The following is a 15212-nucleotide window of genomic DNA, read 5'->3' on the forward strand; positions in this document are numbered from 1 at the left end:
TAATGGAAGAAACACAACTGTGAGGAGGGCAGAGATGTGAGATGAGATGAATAAATAGAATAAGATGGGAGAGGGAGAATTTTCGAAAATAATTTTTGAAAAAGAGTTAGTGATTTTCGAAAATAGTTTTTGAAAAAGGTTAGTATTTTTCAAAAAATTTTGAAATAAAAAATAAAAATAATTAGTTAATTAAAAAGAAATTTTTGAAAAAGGAAGAAGATATTTTCGAAAATTAGAGAGAGAGAGAGTTAGTTAGGTAGTTTTGAAAAAGATAAGAAACAAACAAAAAGTTAGTTAGTTAGTTAAAACAAATTTTGAAAAGATAAGAAGTTAGGAAGTTAGAAAAGATATTTTGAAATCAAATTTTTGGAAAAGGTGAGATAAGAAGATATTTTTGAAAAGATATGATAGAAATTAGTTTTTGAAAAAAAAAAGATTTGATTTTTAAAATCACAATTAATGACTTGATTCACAAGAAATCATAAGATATGATTCTAGAACTTAAAGTTTGAATCTTTCTTAACAAGAAAGTAACAAACTTGAAATTTTTGAATCAAAACATTAATTGTTTATGTTATTTTCGAAAATTATGTGATAAAGATAAGAAAAAGATTTTTGAAAAATATTTTTGGAATTTTCGAAAATAACTAAGAATTTTGAAAAAGATTTGATTTTTTGAAAAAGATTTTGAAAAAGATAAGATTTTCAAATTGAAAATTTGATTTGACTCATGAGAAACAATTTGATTTTAAAAATTTTTGAAAAAGTCAATCCAAATTTTCGAATTTGATGAGAGAAAATGGGAAAGATATATTTTTTTTTATTTTTTGAAATTTTTATGATGAGAGAGAAAAACACTAAAGAGATGCAATGCATGAAATTTTTAGATCAAAACATGTGATGCATGCAAGAATGCTATGAATGTCAAGATGAACACCAAGAACACTATGAATGTCAAGATGAACATCATAGACACAATTTTGAAAATTTTTTAATGCAAAGGAAACATGCAAGATACCAAACTTAGAATTCTTTAATGCTTAGACACTAAGAATTCAAGAATGCATATGAAAAACAAGAAAAGACACAAAACATGCAAATGCAAAGATCAAGCAAGAAGACTTACCAAGAACAACTTGAAGATCATGAAGAACACCATGAATGCATGAATTTTCGAAAAATACAAGATGCACATGCAATTGACACCAAACTTATAACATAACTCATGACTCAAACAAGAAACACAAAAATATTTTTGATTTTTATGATTTTCTAATTTTTTTGGATTTTTATTTCGAAATATATATGAAAAAGAAAAATAAGGATTCCAAAATTTTTAATATGAATTCCAGGAATCTTGCATTCCTAGTCTAAAGCTTCAGTCCAGGAATTAGACATGGCTCACTAGCCAGCCAAGCTTTCAATGAAAGCTCCGGTCCAAAACACTAGACATGGCCAATGGCCAGCCAAGCTTCAGCATGTAATTCAGACATGACATGCCTGACATACCCTACAGTCGTATAACAGCTGATGGTTGGAAGCCTCAGTCCAAAAGAATTTAGACATGGCTTTACAGCCAGCCAGGCTTCACATGCTTCATGAAACACTAGAATTCATTCTTAAAAATTTTGAATAAAAATAAATTTTTTTTAAAAACATTTTTATTTTTTCGAAAACAGATGAGAAATTTTTGAAATATTTTTGAAAAAATTTTTGAAAAGAGAACGAAAAGAAAGTTACCTAATCTGAGTAACAAGATGAACCGTCAGTTGTCCAAACTCGAACAATCCCCGGCAACGGCGCCAAAAACTTGGTACGCGGAATCATGATTACACTTTAATTATGTAAAATTCATTGCTCTTTCTTTCCCTGGAAATGGCGCCAAAAACATGATGCCAAGACCATGGTTCACAACTCCGTGTAACTAACCAGCAAGCGCACTGGGTCGTCCAAGTAATACCTTACGTGAGAAAGGGTCGAATCCCACGGAGATTGTTGGTATGAAGCAAGCTATGGTCACCTTGCAAATCTCAGTTTGGAGCTCGTCACAGTCATTCATTCATTGAATCCTACTCGGAATACCACAGACAAGGTTTAGACCTTCCGGATTCTCTTGAATGCCGCCATTATTCTAGCTTACGCCACGAAGATTCTGGTTAGGAGATCTAAGAGATACCCATTCAGTCTAAGGTAGAACGGAAGTGGTTGTCATGCACGCGTTCATAGGGAATGATGATGATTGTCACGTTCATCACATTCATATTGAAGTACGAATTAATATCTTAGAAGCGAAACAAGATGAATTGAATAGAAAATAGTAGTACTTTGCATTAATCTTTGAGGAACAGCAAAGCTCCACACCTTAATCTATGGAGTGTAGAAACTCTACCGTTGAAAATACATAAGTGAAAGGTCCAGGCATGGCCGAATGGCCAGCCCCCAAAACATGATCACAGGATCAATAATACAATCCAGGATCCAGGATGATCCAAAAAAGACTAGTAAAATGTCCTATTTATAATAAACTAGCTACTAGGGTTTACATGAGTAAGTAATTGATGCATAAATCCACTTCCGGGGCCCACTTGGTGTGTGCTTGGGCTGAGCTTGAGTGTTGCACGTGTAGAGGTCCTTCTTGGAGTTGAACGCCAGCTTTTGTGCCAGTTTGGGTGTTCAACTCTGGTTTTGGCTCCTTTTCTGGCGCTGGACGCCAGATTTGGGCAGAAAGCTAGCGTTGAAAGTTTACGTCATCCATTCTTGACCAAAGTATGGACTATTATATATTGCTGGAAAGCCCTGGATGTCTACTTTCTAACACAATTGGAAGCGTGCCATTTCGAGTTCTGTAGCTCCAGAAAATCGACTTTGAGTGCAAGGAGGTCAGAATCCAACAGCATCAGCAGTCCTTCTTCAACCTCTGAATCTGATTTCTGCTCAAGTCCCTCAATTTCAGCCAGAAAATACCTGAAATCACAGAAAAACACACAAACTCATAGTAAAGTCCAGAAATGTGAATTTAACATAAAAACTAATGAAAACATCCCTAAAAGTAACTAGATCCTACTAAAAACATACTAAAAACAATGTCAAAAAGCGTATAAATTATCCGCTCATCAGCTTGTTGAGGATGATGTTATAATGGATTTTTTATTTAAGTCTCTAGGCTCGAAGTGTTTGTTGTCGGTTGCTGAGATGTTGAAATGGGATACCGATAGACATGCAGTGTATGATCACATAGGTAAATTGATTTATCCTGTTTATTTTCTTCATGCTTTGATATGTTGATCCTGACTTTTTAGCTTGTAACCTTTCAGTCGAGAAGGCTCCTGCGATCACTACTGCTGGCTTGAAGTCTTTCTTTAATCAACGAAAGAAAGGTGAGAAAGAGGTGTCGTCGAATGTTGGGAAAGGTCCTGCTGCCTTGGTCCAGTATGGTCCTGGGCGGAAGCAGAAGTGGAAAAGAGGGCAAGGTCAAGACAGTCTTGCCAAGGTTTTAGAGGGCAAGGGAGAGTCGTCCATGATACTGCAAATGGTTGAGTCTGCGTTTGAGTCACAGAAAAGGCTCCATGGGTACGATCAGAATATGCATGCCCGATCTCTGTGGGCGAAGTTGTATCCGTTTGGCACTATGGCTGATGAACTCTGCTGTTTTCTGGATGATATGAAGATGATTGATGAGGTTGGCCGAGCAGGTGTCAGCCGATTTCTTCAGGTATAGGTTATTTTATTGTTCTTGTGAATTTTGGTTGGTGTCACTTATTTACCTGTTTTACTTATTTGTAGGTGATTGGTGCTCGGATCGTTGCTATTGGCCGCGCACAGGAGCTTGCCTTGGATCAGGAGGAGAAGGAAGCTTCTCGGGTGGAAGAGCTGTCTGGGATCATCCAGGAGAAAGATCAAAAGATTGCCGAGCTCTCTGCTTCCATGGAGAAGAAAGATTTGGAAATGGCTGATAAGAGGAAGCTTCAGAAGGTTTCGTCTGAAAAATTAAAGGTCGTGGAATCCAAGAATGATCAGCTTTCTGCTCGGATCAAAGAATTGGAAGGCGGGGTTTATGAGGCTTTTGCTCAAGGGTTTGACAGTGCTGTTTCCCAGGTCAAGGTGCTATATCCGGAAGCTGATCCTTCAAAGCTTGACGTTATGAAGGTAGTTGTGAATGGCGAACTCGTGGAAGATGAGGGTGTTGCATGAAGTGAGAGTGAGGGATCTAGCATGGGTGATAAGGCAGACTAGGCTTTGTTAGGATTTGTTTTGTTTATTCTGTATATTTGTAGTAAGTTTGAATCTTGTGGCTGTTTTGTCTTGAACAGTTTCCGAGTATTTGTATGTGGCAGTAATATTTTGGGTACCGAGTATATAGCTCGGTTTGAAAATGACTTATGTTGATTAATGAAATCTGATATTTTGGATAAGTTATAATGGTGTATCGTTATGTGAAAACGACTGCGTGTGTGCACTGAAGATGGCTGAAGCCATTCTTTGTTTGATTGAATTGTTAATAAGGAGAGCAGAAGCTCTAATATAGGGTTTGTGTTTGAATGAGCCCTTAAGATTTGCTTAAATAACTCGATGTTTGTCGTATTTGTTTGTACTTCTCCGAGTATTATGCTCGGAATGCGCACGTTGATTTCCGAGTATGAAGCTCGGATTAATTTTAAATGTTCGTTTATTGGAATATATGGTAATGGCCAATGTAAAAAAATGTCTTGATTTGTAATGTAAGGTATATTGGCGTGATGATTTGTGGCGTCCGGCCTCGTTAAAACCCTCTCCGAGTAAAACCCATGTGTTTTGGGAGAAAACCTTCGGAGGGGAAAAAGAGTACCATCATTCGCGGATTTACAGACTGTATCATGACTGATATTCCCTTAGGGAGGAGACGTTCCATGTTCCTGGAAGTTGATCTCCTTTAAGGGTTTCTAGTTTGTAAGCCCCCTTTCCGAGATTTTGAAGAACTCGGAAAGGTCTTTCCCAATTTACTGCTAATTTGCCATGTGCTGGAGGTTTCCGAGCTTCTTCTATTTGTTTGAGTACGAGGTCTCCATTGTTGAAAGTCCTGTGAACTACTCTTTTGTTGTGTCTTCGCTCTAGGTATTGTTTTCTGGCTCACTGTTTTATGGCTGAAATGTCTCTTTCTTCTTCTACAAGATCCAACTCGGCTGTCCAAGCTTGTAGATTGTTCGATTGATCATAGAGCTCGGTTCTTAATGTTGGGATGCTGACCTCTACTGGGATGAGTGCTTCTGTGCCATATACCAGCTTGAAGGGAGTTTCTCCTGTGGCAGATTGAATGCTGGTATTGTAACTCCATAGAATTTCTGGAATGAGGTCAGCCCACTCTCCTTTGGCTTCGCCGAGCTTTTTCTTTAATCCCTGCAAGATAATTCTGTTAGCTGATTCAACTTGTCCGTTAGTTTGCGGGTGCTCTACTGAGCTGAAGTGATGTTTGATGTTAAAATTCGTTAGAAAGGCAGCGAGCTTATGATCTGTAAATTGTCTCCTGTTATCCGAGATTATCTCTCTTGGGATACCGAACCTGCATATGATATTTTTCCATAAAAAGGAGCACACTTTTTCTGCTGTGATATGCGCTAGTGGTTGTGGTTCTATCCACTTAGAGAAATAGTCTATTGACACTAAGAGGAACTTTACCTGGCCTGGCACTTTCGGGAAAGGTCCGAGGATATCCAATCCCCACCTATCGAAAGGCCAGCTTACCTCTATGGTATGGAGCTCCTCGGTCGGGGTCTCTGAGAGGGTGGCGTGCTTTTGACAATTATCACATGCCTTGACTTTGGAGATGCAGTCCCGTTTTATCGTCGGCCAATAATATCCTGTTCGCAGAATCTTTGTTTCTAATGCTTGGCCACCGATATGGTTGCCGCAGACTCCTTCATGTGTTTCAGCCATGACATCCTCGGCCTCCTCCTTGCTGATGCATTTTAGGAGTAGTTGGGAGTGTCCTCGTCTGTACAGAGTGTTTCCGAGCACTGTATAGAAGCTTGCTCTTCTTCGGAAGAGTGGCAAGTTCGGTTCATTATTTGGCATGGTGCCTGTGTTGATGTAGTCGAGAAAAGGTGTTCGCCAATCTGGGACCTGTGCAATACTCAGAATTGTATCCTTCTCAAAACTCGGTTTGTCAAGTGTTAGCTAGGATAGCGCCGATGTGTTTTCGGCTTGCCGAGTTATGGCTAACTTAGATAACTCATCGGCCCTGGTGTTTTATTCTCGGTTTACATGAATAATGTCAAATTTGTTAAATTTTGAAATAAGATCTTTTGTTATGAGCCAATATTTCTCTAACAAAGGATCTTTTACCTGGAATTCACCTTTTATTTGATGTACCACTAATGAAAAGTCGCAGTAAACTGTTATTCGGGGTATTTGTAGTTGTAGGGCGAGCTTCAGTCCAGCGAGTAAGGCCTCATATTCCACCTGATTATTGCTTGCGTTGAAGCGGAACCGCAGTGACTGCTCGGCCACCACTTTGTTTCCTTCCATCAATAGTATCCCTGCTCCACTGCCTTCTTTGTTCGACGCTCCATCCACATGCATGCTCCAACTGACCTCTGTATTTTGTGTGTCATTAGTCATCTCCGATATAAAGTCGGCTAGCACCTGTGACTTCAGTGTTTTCCTTGATTCGTACTGAATATCGAACTCGGAGAGCTTGATCGACCATTTTATTAATCTGCCGGCGAGCTCGGGTCTGGTTAATATCTGCCTTAGCGGTTGGTCTGTTCGTACTATGATTGTGTGGCTCTGGAAGTAGTGCCGCAGTCTTCTTGCCATGGTGATTAGTGCTAGTGCCAATTGTTCTATCTTCGGGTACCTTGTTTCTGTTGGTTGTAGCACCCTACTGATGAAGTATACTGGATTTTGCTTTCTTCCTGTTTCTGTTACTAATACCGAGCTTATAGCGTGGTTAGATACTGATAGATATAAACACAATGGTTTACCTGTCTCTGGTCTTTGGAGGATTGGTGGTGATGTTAGGAGCTGTTTGAGTTCGGTAAAAGAGTTCTCACGTTCGTCTGTCCATGTGAACTTCTTGCCTTTAGAGAATGTCTGGAAAAAATGATAAGATCGGTTTGCCACTGCAGGTAGGAAACGTGATAAGGCAGCTATTCGCCCTGCAAGTTGCTGGACTTCTTTTACTGTCTTTGGGCTTGTCATGTTCAGCACGGCTTTGCATTTTTCTGGGTTGGCTTCGATGCCTCGCGATGTTAACATGAACCCAAGGAACTTCCCTCCTTGTACGCCGAAATCACATTTGTCCGGATTAAGTCTCATGTTATATGTTCGGAGTTGTTTGAAGATTTCTGCTAAGTCGTCCTTGTGTGACCCCTGCATAGGTATTTTTGCTACCATATCGTCTACATAGACCTCCATATTGCGACCTATCTGCTATTGGAAAACTTTGTCCATTAGCCTTTGATATGTCGCACCTACATTCTTTAAGCCAAAGGGCATTACCTTATAACAAAAGTTTCCATGTTCTGTTATAAAAGCGGTTTTGCTTTGGTCTTCTGGGTGCATTAGAATCTGGTTATAACCAAAGTATGCATCCATAAAACTCAAAGCTTTGAAACCAGAGGCGTTATCAACTAATTTATCAATGCAAGGCAATGGATATGCATCTTTAGGGCAAGCTTTGTTTAAGTTTGTAAAGTCGACGCACATGCGCCATTTACCTGAGCTCTTCCTTACCATTACCACGTTGGACAACCATGTGGTAAAGCGAATTTCTCTGATGAAACCTGCGTTGAGGAGCTTCTGGGTTTCTTCGAGTGCTGCTCGTTTTTTCTCCTCTCCGAGGTTACTTTTCTTCTGTGCAACTGGTCGGACTGTTTTATCAATTGCTAACTTGTGGCAGATGACTTCTGGGTTTATTCCGGGCATGTCATTTGGTGTCCACGCGAAAAGGTCGGCGTTCTTACGCAGTATGTGTATGAGTCTTGCTCGGTCTTCCCTTTCTAATGCTTCTCCGATATATGTGTATTGTTTGTCATCTGCTGTTAGTGTTATTTGTTGAAGGTTGTCCATTGGCCGGTCTTTCGCCAAAATCTTCCCTTGGGTCTAGGTCAGCTAGTGTTGCTGTGTCGGTAGAAGTGTGGATTGCTTGAACCTGAGGCTGAGCTTCTTGTTTTGTTTGGACTAGTTTTAGACTAGCGTTGTAGCACTGCCGAGCTTCTTGATGATCGGCGTACAGCGTAGCTATCTTGTTTTCCTGCACTGGAAACTTGACACACAGGTGTAATGTGGACACCACTGCTCTGAATATATTCAGGGCGGGTCTCCCAATTATAATATTGTAAGGGCTGTAACAGTTTACTATTAGGTATTGAATATCAATTGATTTTGACATAGGGATTTCTCCCATTGTGGTCTTTAGCCATATGTGTCCCATTATGGGGACTCTCTCTCCAGAGAACCCAATTAGCTCTCCCGAGGAGGGTTGTATCAGTTTTTCTGATAATTTCATTTTTATAAAGGTAGAATAAAATAAAACATCAGTGCTACTACCTGGGTCCAACAACGTTTTTCTTACCAACAGTTCTTCGACCTGGATGGAGATTACCACGGGGTCGTCGAGGTTAGGGCTTGCCGATCTGAAGTCTGCTTGGTTGAAGGATATTGTGACGTCTGGATCTTTGTCCTTCTTTGGTTGTATGGTTCCTTTGATTGCTAGCATCGTCCTGTAGCTTCGCTTCTTGGCCGAGCTTGTTTCACATCCACCTGCGAATGCCTCTGATATGTGGCTAATGACTCCTCTTGGTGGATCAGGAGTCGTCCTCTCTTTTTTGTTGTCATCGGCCACTGCTTGCTTGTTCTCAACCCTGTCCGAGTTTCCTCTTCTGCCCTTCCGGCTCTCGACATATTGGTCCAAGAGCCCTTGGCGTGCCAGCCTTTCCAGGAGGTCCTTCGCGACGATGCAGTCGTTCATGGTGTAACCGAACTTTCGGTGGAAGGCACAATGCTTTGTCCTATCTACGAACTTTTGGTCCTGGTAGTTCCCTGCTCGAGCTGGTGGCTTTATGATTTTGGCGTTGAGGATTTCTTTGATGATGTTTTCTCTTCTTGTATTGAATCTGGTGTATGTGTTGTATTTCGACATGGACTTGGAGAGTTTCTTAGTGTCTCTGCTGCCTGGCGATATGAAAGTTCTTTCTTCGTCTCTTTGATGTGGTTGTTTGTCCAATTTTTGGGCTTCTCGGAGTTCTTCGATCTCCATTTGGCCTGCCGCCCTTTCTCGAAATTCCTCTAGCGTCTTTGGCTTTGTTATGGCAATGGTCTCCCGGAATTTGCCGGGCCTGAGGCCGGCCTTGAGAGCGTGCAGGTGAACGGCCGGGTCTAAGTCCTGGATCTCCATAGTGGCGTCAGCGAATCTGGTCATGTAGTCCTTCAGGCTCTCGTGCTGACCCTGTTTGATAGTGCCGAGATAGTCCGATCCATGTACATAGACTCTTGATGCAGCAAAATAATCAATGAATGATCTGGCGAGATCCTCAAAGGAGGAAATTGAACCTGCAGAAAGTTTAGAAAACCAGAGTAACGCAGCACCATCGAGGTAGGTGGGGAATGCTCGGCAGAGAACGGGCTCATTGTTAGGGCCGTTGAAGAACATCATTGATTGGAACTTCTTCACGTGGGCTCGGGGGTTGTCGAACCCCTTGTAGGGCTCCAGTGCGGTGAGCAGCGTAAAGTTTTTTGGCATATGGTAATTTGTGATCTCCTCTGAGAAGGGGTTGTCGAGGGTGAGCTTCTCCTTTGGCGGGATGATGTTTAAAGGGTCTGCAGCGCCTTGAGCCGAGCCTTTGGAGCTTTCTCCATTGTTCTGTGTAGACAGCTCGACTATTCTTTGTACTTCCGCCTGAAGCTCGGCGATTTGAGCCAGGAGGTCATCCTGTGAGAGTTGTGGACTTTCCTTGTCAGCCATGTTCGAGGATCGGGAATCCTGCAAAATAGAGTAGAAGACTAAACGAAGGAAAAAGTGGGGTTAGATGTACTCCGGCCCCACGGTGGGCGCCAAGTGGTTCGTCCGAACACTAGGGAGGCCGAGCTTAAGCGCTTCCGAGTAAGTCGCCACCAAGAAGGAAGAGCTTTACGTCGGCCGAGGTCAAACACCGCGGCGGGAATACCTGCACATGATACTCTGACGCTCAAGTCAGTAATGATTCTCAGTGAATGAGTTTAAAGTAAAGAGTAGAAGATTGAGAGTGATAGAACCTGCCCTTTGCCGAGGATATTAGCTCGACTTTATAGGCATTTATTCTGACCGTTTGCTGTGGATAAGTCCTAGTTTGTAGGTTGGTTAGAATATTCTGTTTCGGTGCTTTAGGTTTGCTAAGCACGTCTCTTGTTTTCAACTGGGTGAGGCTGCTCCTGTTTGTGCCGAGTATTTCAGGCGATTGATACGGGACCGAGTTTATTGGCCCATGTACCGAGCTTTTTGCGCAACCGAGGATAAGGGTGACGTATCAATTATTATTATTCATTTTTAAACATGTCTTTAGGATTTGACTTAGAAAGAAGGAAAAAAAAAGGATAGAACAATACTATGAAGAAGAACTAAAAGAATTACCATGTCGGCTTCCCTATGATGAAAAGCTCCTACCTACTTAAGTGTTTTCTCCTAACTAATGAAAAAGGATAATCTAACATTGGTACATGGCTTATCCCTTTAGATTTTAATAATATATTTTTGTATTTATATGAGGATGTCTCATCTCTTTTGTTTCTTTTTATGATAATATATTTTTCTATAAAAGAAAATAATAATTATTTACTGTTTTATATGTGTGCTATGCAGATTGCAAATTTTTTGGATTGCACTTCATGGTTAGGGGATCGACCAAGGCTAATGGATGCTTTTACTCAAGGTGCTCTGCAAGTAGGACCAGTTGGTGGATTCGAGTTTTAGTCATCTGATATATCTTTGCCATAATGATTTAATTTATGTCCTATTAAAATAGAAATTCTCATTGTAATGGCTTTTTATGTAAATGAAGCTTATTAAAGGAGGACGTGAAGCTCCAATCCACACGGTAACTCACCTTTCTTTATATTTATTTTAGACTAACTATGAATTGTGCATTTGTTCACTCTGTGCTTACATCTTTGATTGATGATGTCTTTTACTACAGATTCTTTTAGTGTTCAGCTACCACATGTTGGAGACAGTAGGTTCTTCTATGGCATCCCCTCATTGAGTTTTTAGAAATATCTCAGGAACTGAAGATAATATACATGGTGCACGAAATTGTGATCTCAGATAACGGCGCCAGAAACTCTGTACGCACGTCTTAATAAATCGTTTTTCATTCACAACTTCGATACAACTAACCAGCAAGTGCATTGGGTCGTCCAAGTAATAAACCTTACGTGAGTAAGGGTCGATCCCACGGAGATTGTTGGTATGAAGCAAGCTATGGTCACCTTGTAAATCTCAGTCAGGCGGATATAAAATAGTTATGGAGTTTTCGAAAACATATAATAAAATAAGGATAGAAGATAAGGATAGAAACACTTATGTAATTCATTGGTGAAAATTTCAGATAAGCACATAGAGATGCTTTCGTTCCTCTGAACCTCTGCTTTCCTGCTGTCTTCATCCAATCAGTCCTACTCCTTTCCATGGCTGGCTTTATGTAAGGGCATCACCGTTGTCAATGGCTACATCCGAACGGAAGTGGTTGTCAGGCACGCGTTCATAGGGAATGATGATGATTGTCACGTTTAACACATTCAGGTTGAAGTGCGAATGAATATCTTAGAAGCGGAATAAGTTGAATTGAATAGAAAAACAGTAGTACTTTGCATTAATCGTTGAGGAACAGCAGAGCTCCACACCTTAATCTATGGAGTGCAGAAACTCTACCGTTTGAAAATACATAAGTGATGAAGGTCCAGACATGGCCGAGAGGCCAGCCCCCATGATCTAAGAACTAGGCATCCCGAGATGATCAAAGATGATCCGAAGATCCTAAGATCAAAGATGTCTAATACAATAGTAAAAAGTCCTATTTATACTAAACTAGTTACTAGGGCTTACAGAAGTAAGTAATTGATGCATAAATCCACTTCCGGGGCCCACTTGGTGTGTGCTTGGGCTGAGCTTGAATGTTACACGTGCAGAGGCTCTTTCTGGAGTTGAACGCCAGGTTGTAACATATTTCTGGCGTTCAACTCTGGTTTGTGACTTGTTTCTGGCGTTTAACTCCAGACAGCAGCGTAGAACTGGTGTTCAACGCCCTTTTAAGTCATATAAACTCGGCCAAAGTATAGACTATTATATATAGCTGGAAAGCCCTGGATGTCTACTTTCCAACTCAATTGGAAGCGTGCCATTTTGAGTTCTGTAGCTCCAGGAAATCCACTTTGAGTGCAGGGAGATCAGAATCCAACAGCATCAGCAGTCCTTCTTCAACCTCTGAATCTGATTTTTGCTCAAGTCCCTCAATTTCAGCCAGAAAATACCTAAAATCACAAAAAAATACACAAACTCATAGTAAAGTCCAGAAATGTAAATTTAACATAAAAACTAATAAAAACATCCCTAAAAGTAACCAGATTCTGCTAAAAACATACTAAAAACAGTGCCAAAAAGCGTATAAATTATTCGCTCATCACAACACCAAACTTAAATTGTTGCTTGTCCCCAAGCAACTGAAAATCAAATAGGATAAAAAGAAGAGAATATACTATAAATTCCAAACTATCAATGAAACATAGCTCCAATTAAATGAGCGGGACTTGTAGCTTTTTGCCTCTTGAATAGTTTTGGCATCTCACTTTATCCATTGAAGTTCAGAATGATTGGCATCTATAGGAACTCAGAGTTCAGATAGTGTTATTGATTCTCCTAGTTCAGTATGTTGATTCTTGAACACAGCTAATTTATGAGTCTTGGCCGTGGCTCTAAGCACTTTGTTTTCCTGTATTACCACCGGATACATAAATGCCACAGACACATAATTGTGTGAACCTTTTCAGATTGTGACTCAGCTTTGCTAAAGTCCCCAATTAGAGGTGTCCAGGGTTCTTAAGCACACTCTTCTTTTGCTTTGGACCTTGACTTTAACCGCTCAGTCTCAAGTTTTCACTTGACACCTTCACGCCACAAGCACATGGTTAGGGACAGCTTGGTTTAGCTGCTTAGGCTAGGATTTTATTCCTTTAGGCCCTCCTATCCACTGATGCTCAAAGCCTTGGGATTCTTTTTATTTACCCTTGCCTTTTGGTTTTAAGGGTTATTGGCTTTTTGCTCTTGCCTCTTGGTTTTAAGAGCTTTTGGCTTTTTCTGCTTGCTTTTTCTTTTTTTTCTATCTTTTTTTTTCGCTATTTTTTTTTCTGCAAGCTTTGTTCTTTGCTGCTTTTTCTTGCATCAAGAATTATTTTTATGATTTTTCATATTATCAAATAACGTGTCTCCTTATCATCATTCTTTCAAGAGCCAACATATTTTACATTCTTAAACAACAACTTCAAAAGACATATGCACTGTTCAAGCATTCATTCAGAAAACAAGAAGCATTGTCACCACATCAACATAATTAAACTAAGTTCAAGGATAAATTCGAAACTCATGTACTTCTTGTTCTTTTGAATTAAAAACATTTTTCATTTAAGAGAGGTGATGGATTTATAGGACATTCATAACTTTAAGACAAAGTTACTAAATACTAATGATCATGTAATGAAGACACAAACATAGATAAGCACTTAACATAGAGAAAACGAAAAACAGAGAATGAAAGAACAAGGAATGAGTCCACCTTAGTGATGGTGGCGTTTCCTTCTTGAGGAACCAATGATGTCCTTGAGCTCTTCTATGTCTCTTCCTTGTCTTTGTTGCTCCTCCCTCATTGCTTTTTGATCTTCTCTTATTTCATGAAGGATGATAGAATGTTCTTGATGTTCCACCCTTAATTGTCCCATGTTGGAACTTAATTCTCCTAGGGAGGTGTTGACTTGCTCCCAATAGTTTTGTGGAGGAAAATGCATTTGAGGCATTTCCGGGATCTCATGGTGATGAGCTTCATGCGCCTCTTGAGCTCCATGAATGGGCTCTCTTGCTTGCTCCATCCTTTTCTTAGTGATGGGCTTCTCTTCCTCAATGGGAATGTCTCCTTCTATGAAAGCTCCAGCTGAGTAACATAGATGGCAAATAAGATGAGGAAAAGCTAGCCTTGCCATGGGGGGGGGACTTTTCGGCTATTTTGTAGAGTTCAAGGGAGATGACTTCATGAACTTCTACTTCCTCTCCAATCATGATGCTATGAATCATGATGGCCCGATCCACAGTAACTTCGGATCGGTTGCTAGTGGGGATGATGGAGCGTTGTATGAACTATAACCATCCTCTAGCTACAGGCTTGAGGTCCAGTCTTCTTAGTTGAACCGGCTTGTCTTTGGAGTCAATCTTCCATTGAGCTCCTTCCACACATATGTCCATGAGGACTTGGTCCAACCTTTGATTAAAGTTGACCCTTCTAGTGTAGGGGCGTGCATCTCCTTGCATCATAGGCAAGTTAAACGCCAACCTCACATTTTTCGGACTAAAATCTAAGTATTTCCCCCGAACCATGGTGAGATAATTCTTTGGGTTCGGGTTCTTACTTTGATCATGGTTCCTAGTGATCCATGCATTGGCATAGAACTCTTGAACCATTAGGATGCCGACTTGTTGAATGGGTTTTGTTAGAACTTCCCAACCTCTTCTTTGGATTTCATGTCGGATCTCTGGATACTCATTCTTCTTGAGCTTGAAAGGGACCTCGGGGATCACCTTCTTCTTGACCACAACATCATAGAAGTGGTCTTAATACTTGTTGAATTAGAACTTCCCAACCTCTTCTTTGGATTTCATGTCGGATCTCTGGATACTCATTCTTCTTGAGCTTGAAAGGGACCTCGGGGACCTCGGGGTTCTTGGCCACAACATCATAGAAGTGGTCTTGATGAACTTTGGAGATGAATCTTTCCATCTCCCATGACTCGGAGGTGGAAGCTTTTGTCTTCCCTTTCCCTTTTTTAGAGGATTCTCCGATCTTAGGTGCCATCAATGGTAAAACAAAAAGCTTATGCTTTTACCACACCAAACTTAGAATTTTGCTCGCCCCCGAGCAAGAGAAGAAAGAATAGATAAAGAAGAAGAAGAAAATATGGAGAGGAGGGGGGAGGTGTGTTTCGGCCAAGAAGAGAAAGGA

The 15212-nt window shown here is 40.6% G+C and overlaps 1 protein-coding gene across 1 annotated transcript; it reads right to left on the minus strand.

The window, feature by feature from the left end:
* On the minus strand, nt 8009-9940 carry LOC107636651. The gene has a single exon (XM_016340148.1). The coding sequence runs from the start codon at nt 9938-9940 to the stop codon at nt 8009-8011; it is 1932 nt and encodes a 643-aa protein (XP_016195634.1).

The sequence above is a fragment of the Arachis ipaensis genome, chromosome B04 (assembly GCF_000816755.2).
Source record: "Arachis ipaensis cultivar K30076 chromosome B04, Araip1.1, whole genome shotgun sequence".
NCBI lineage: Eukaryota > Viridiplantae > Streptophyta > Magnoliopsida > Fabales > Fabaceae > Arachis > Arachis ipaensis.

Excerpts from the sequence above, each read along its gene's own strand:
- LOC107636651 (XM_016340148.1), bottom strand. The coding sequence starts at position 9,940 with ATGGCTGACAAGGAAAGTCCACAACTCTCACAGGATGACCTCCTGGCT.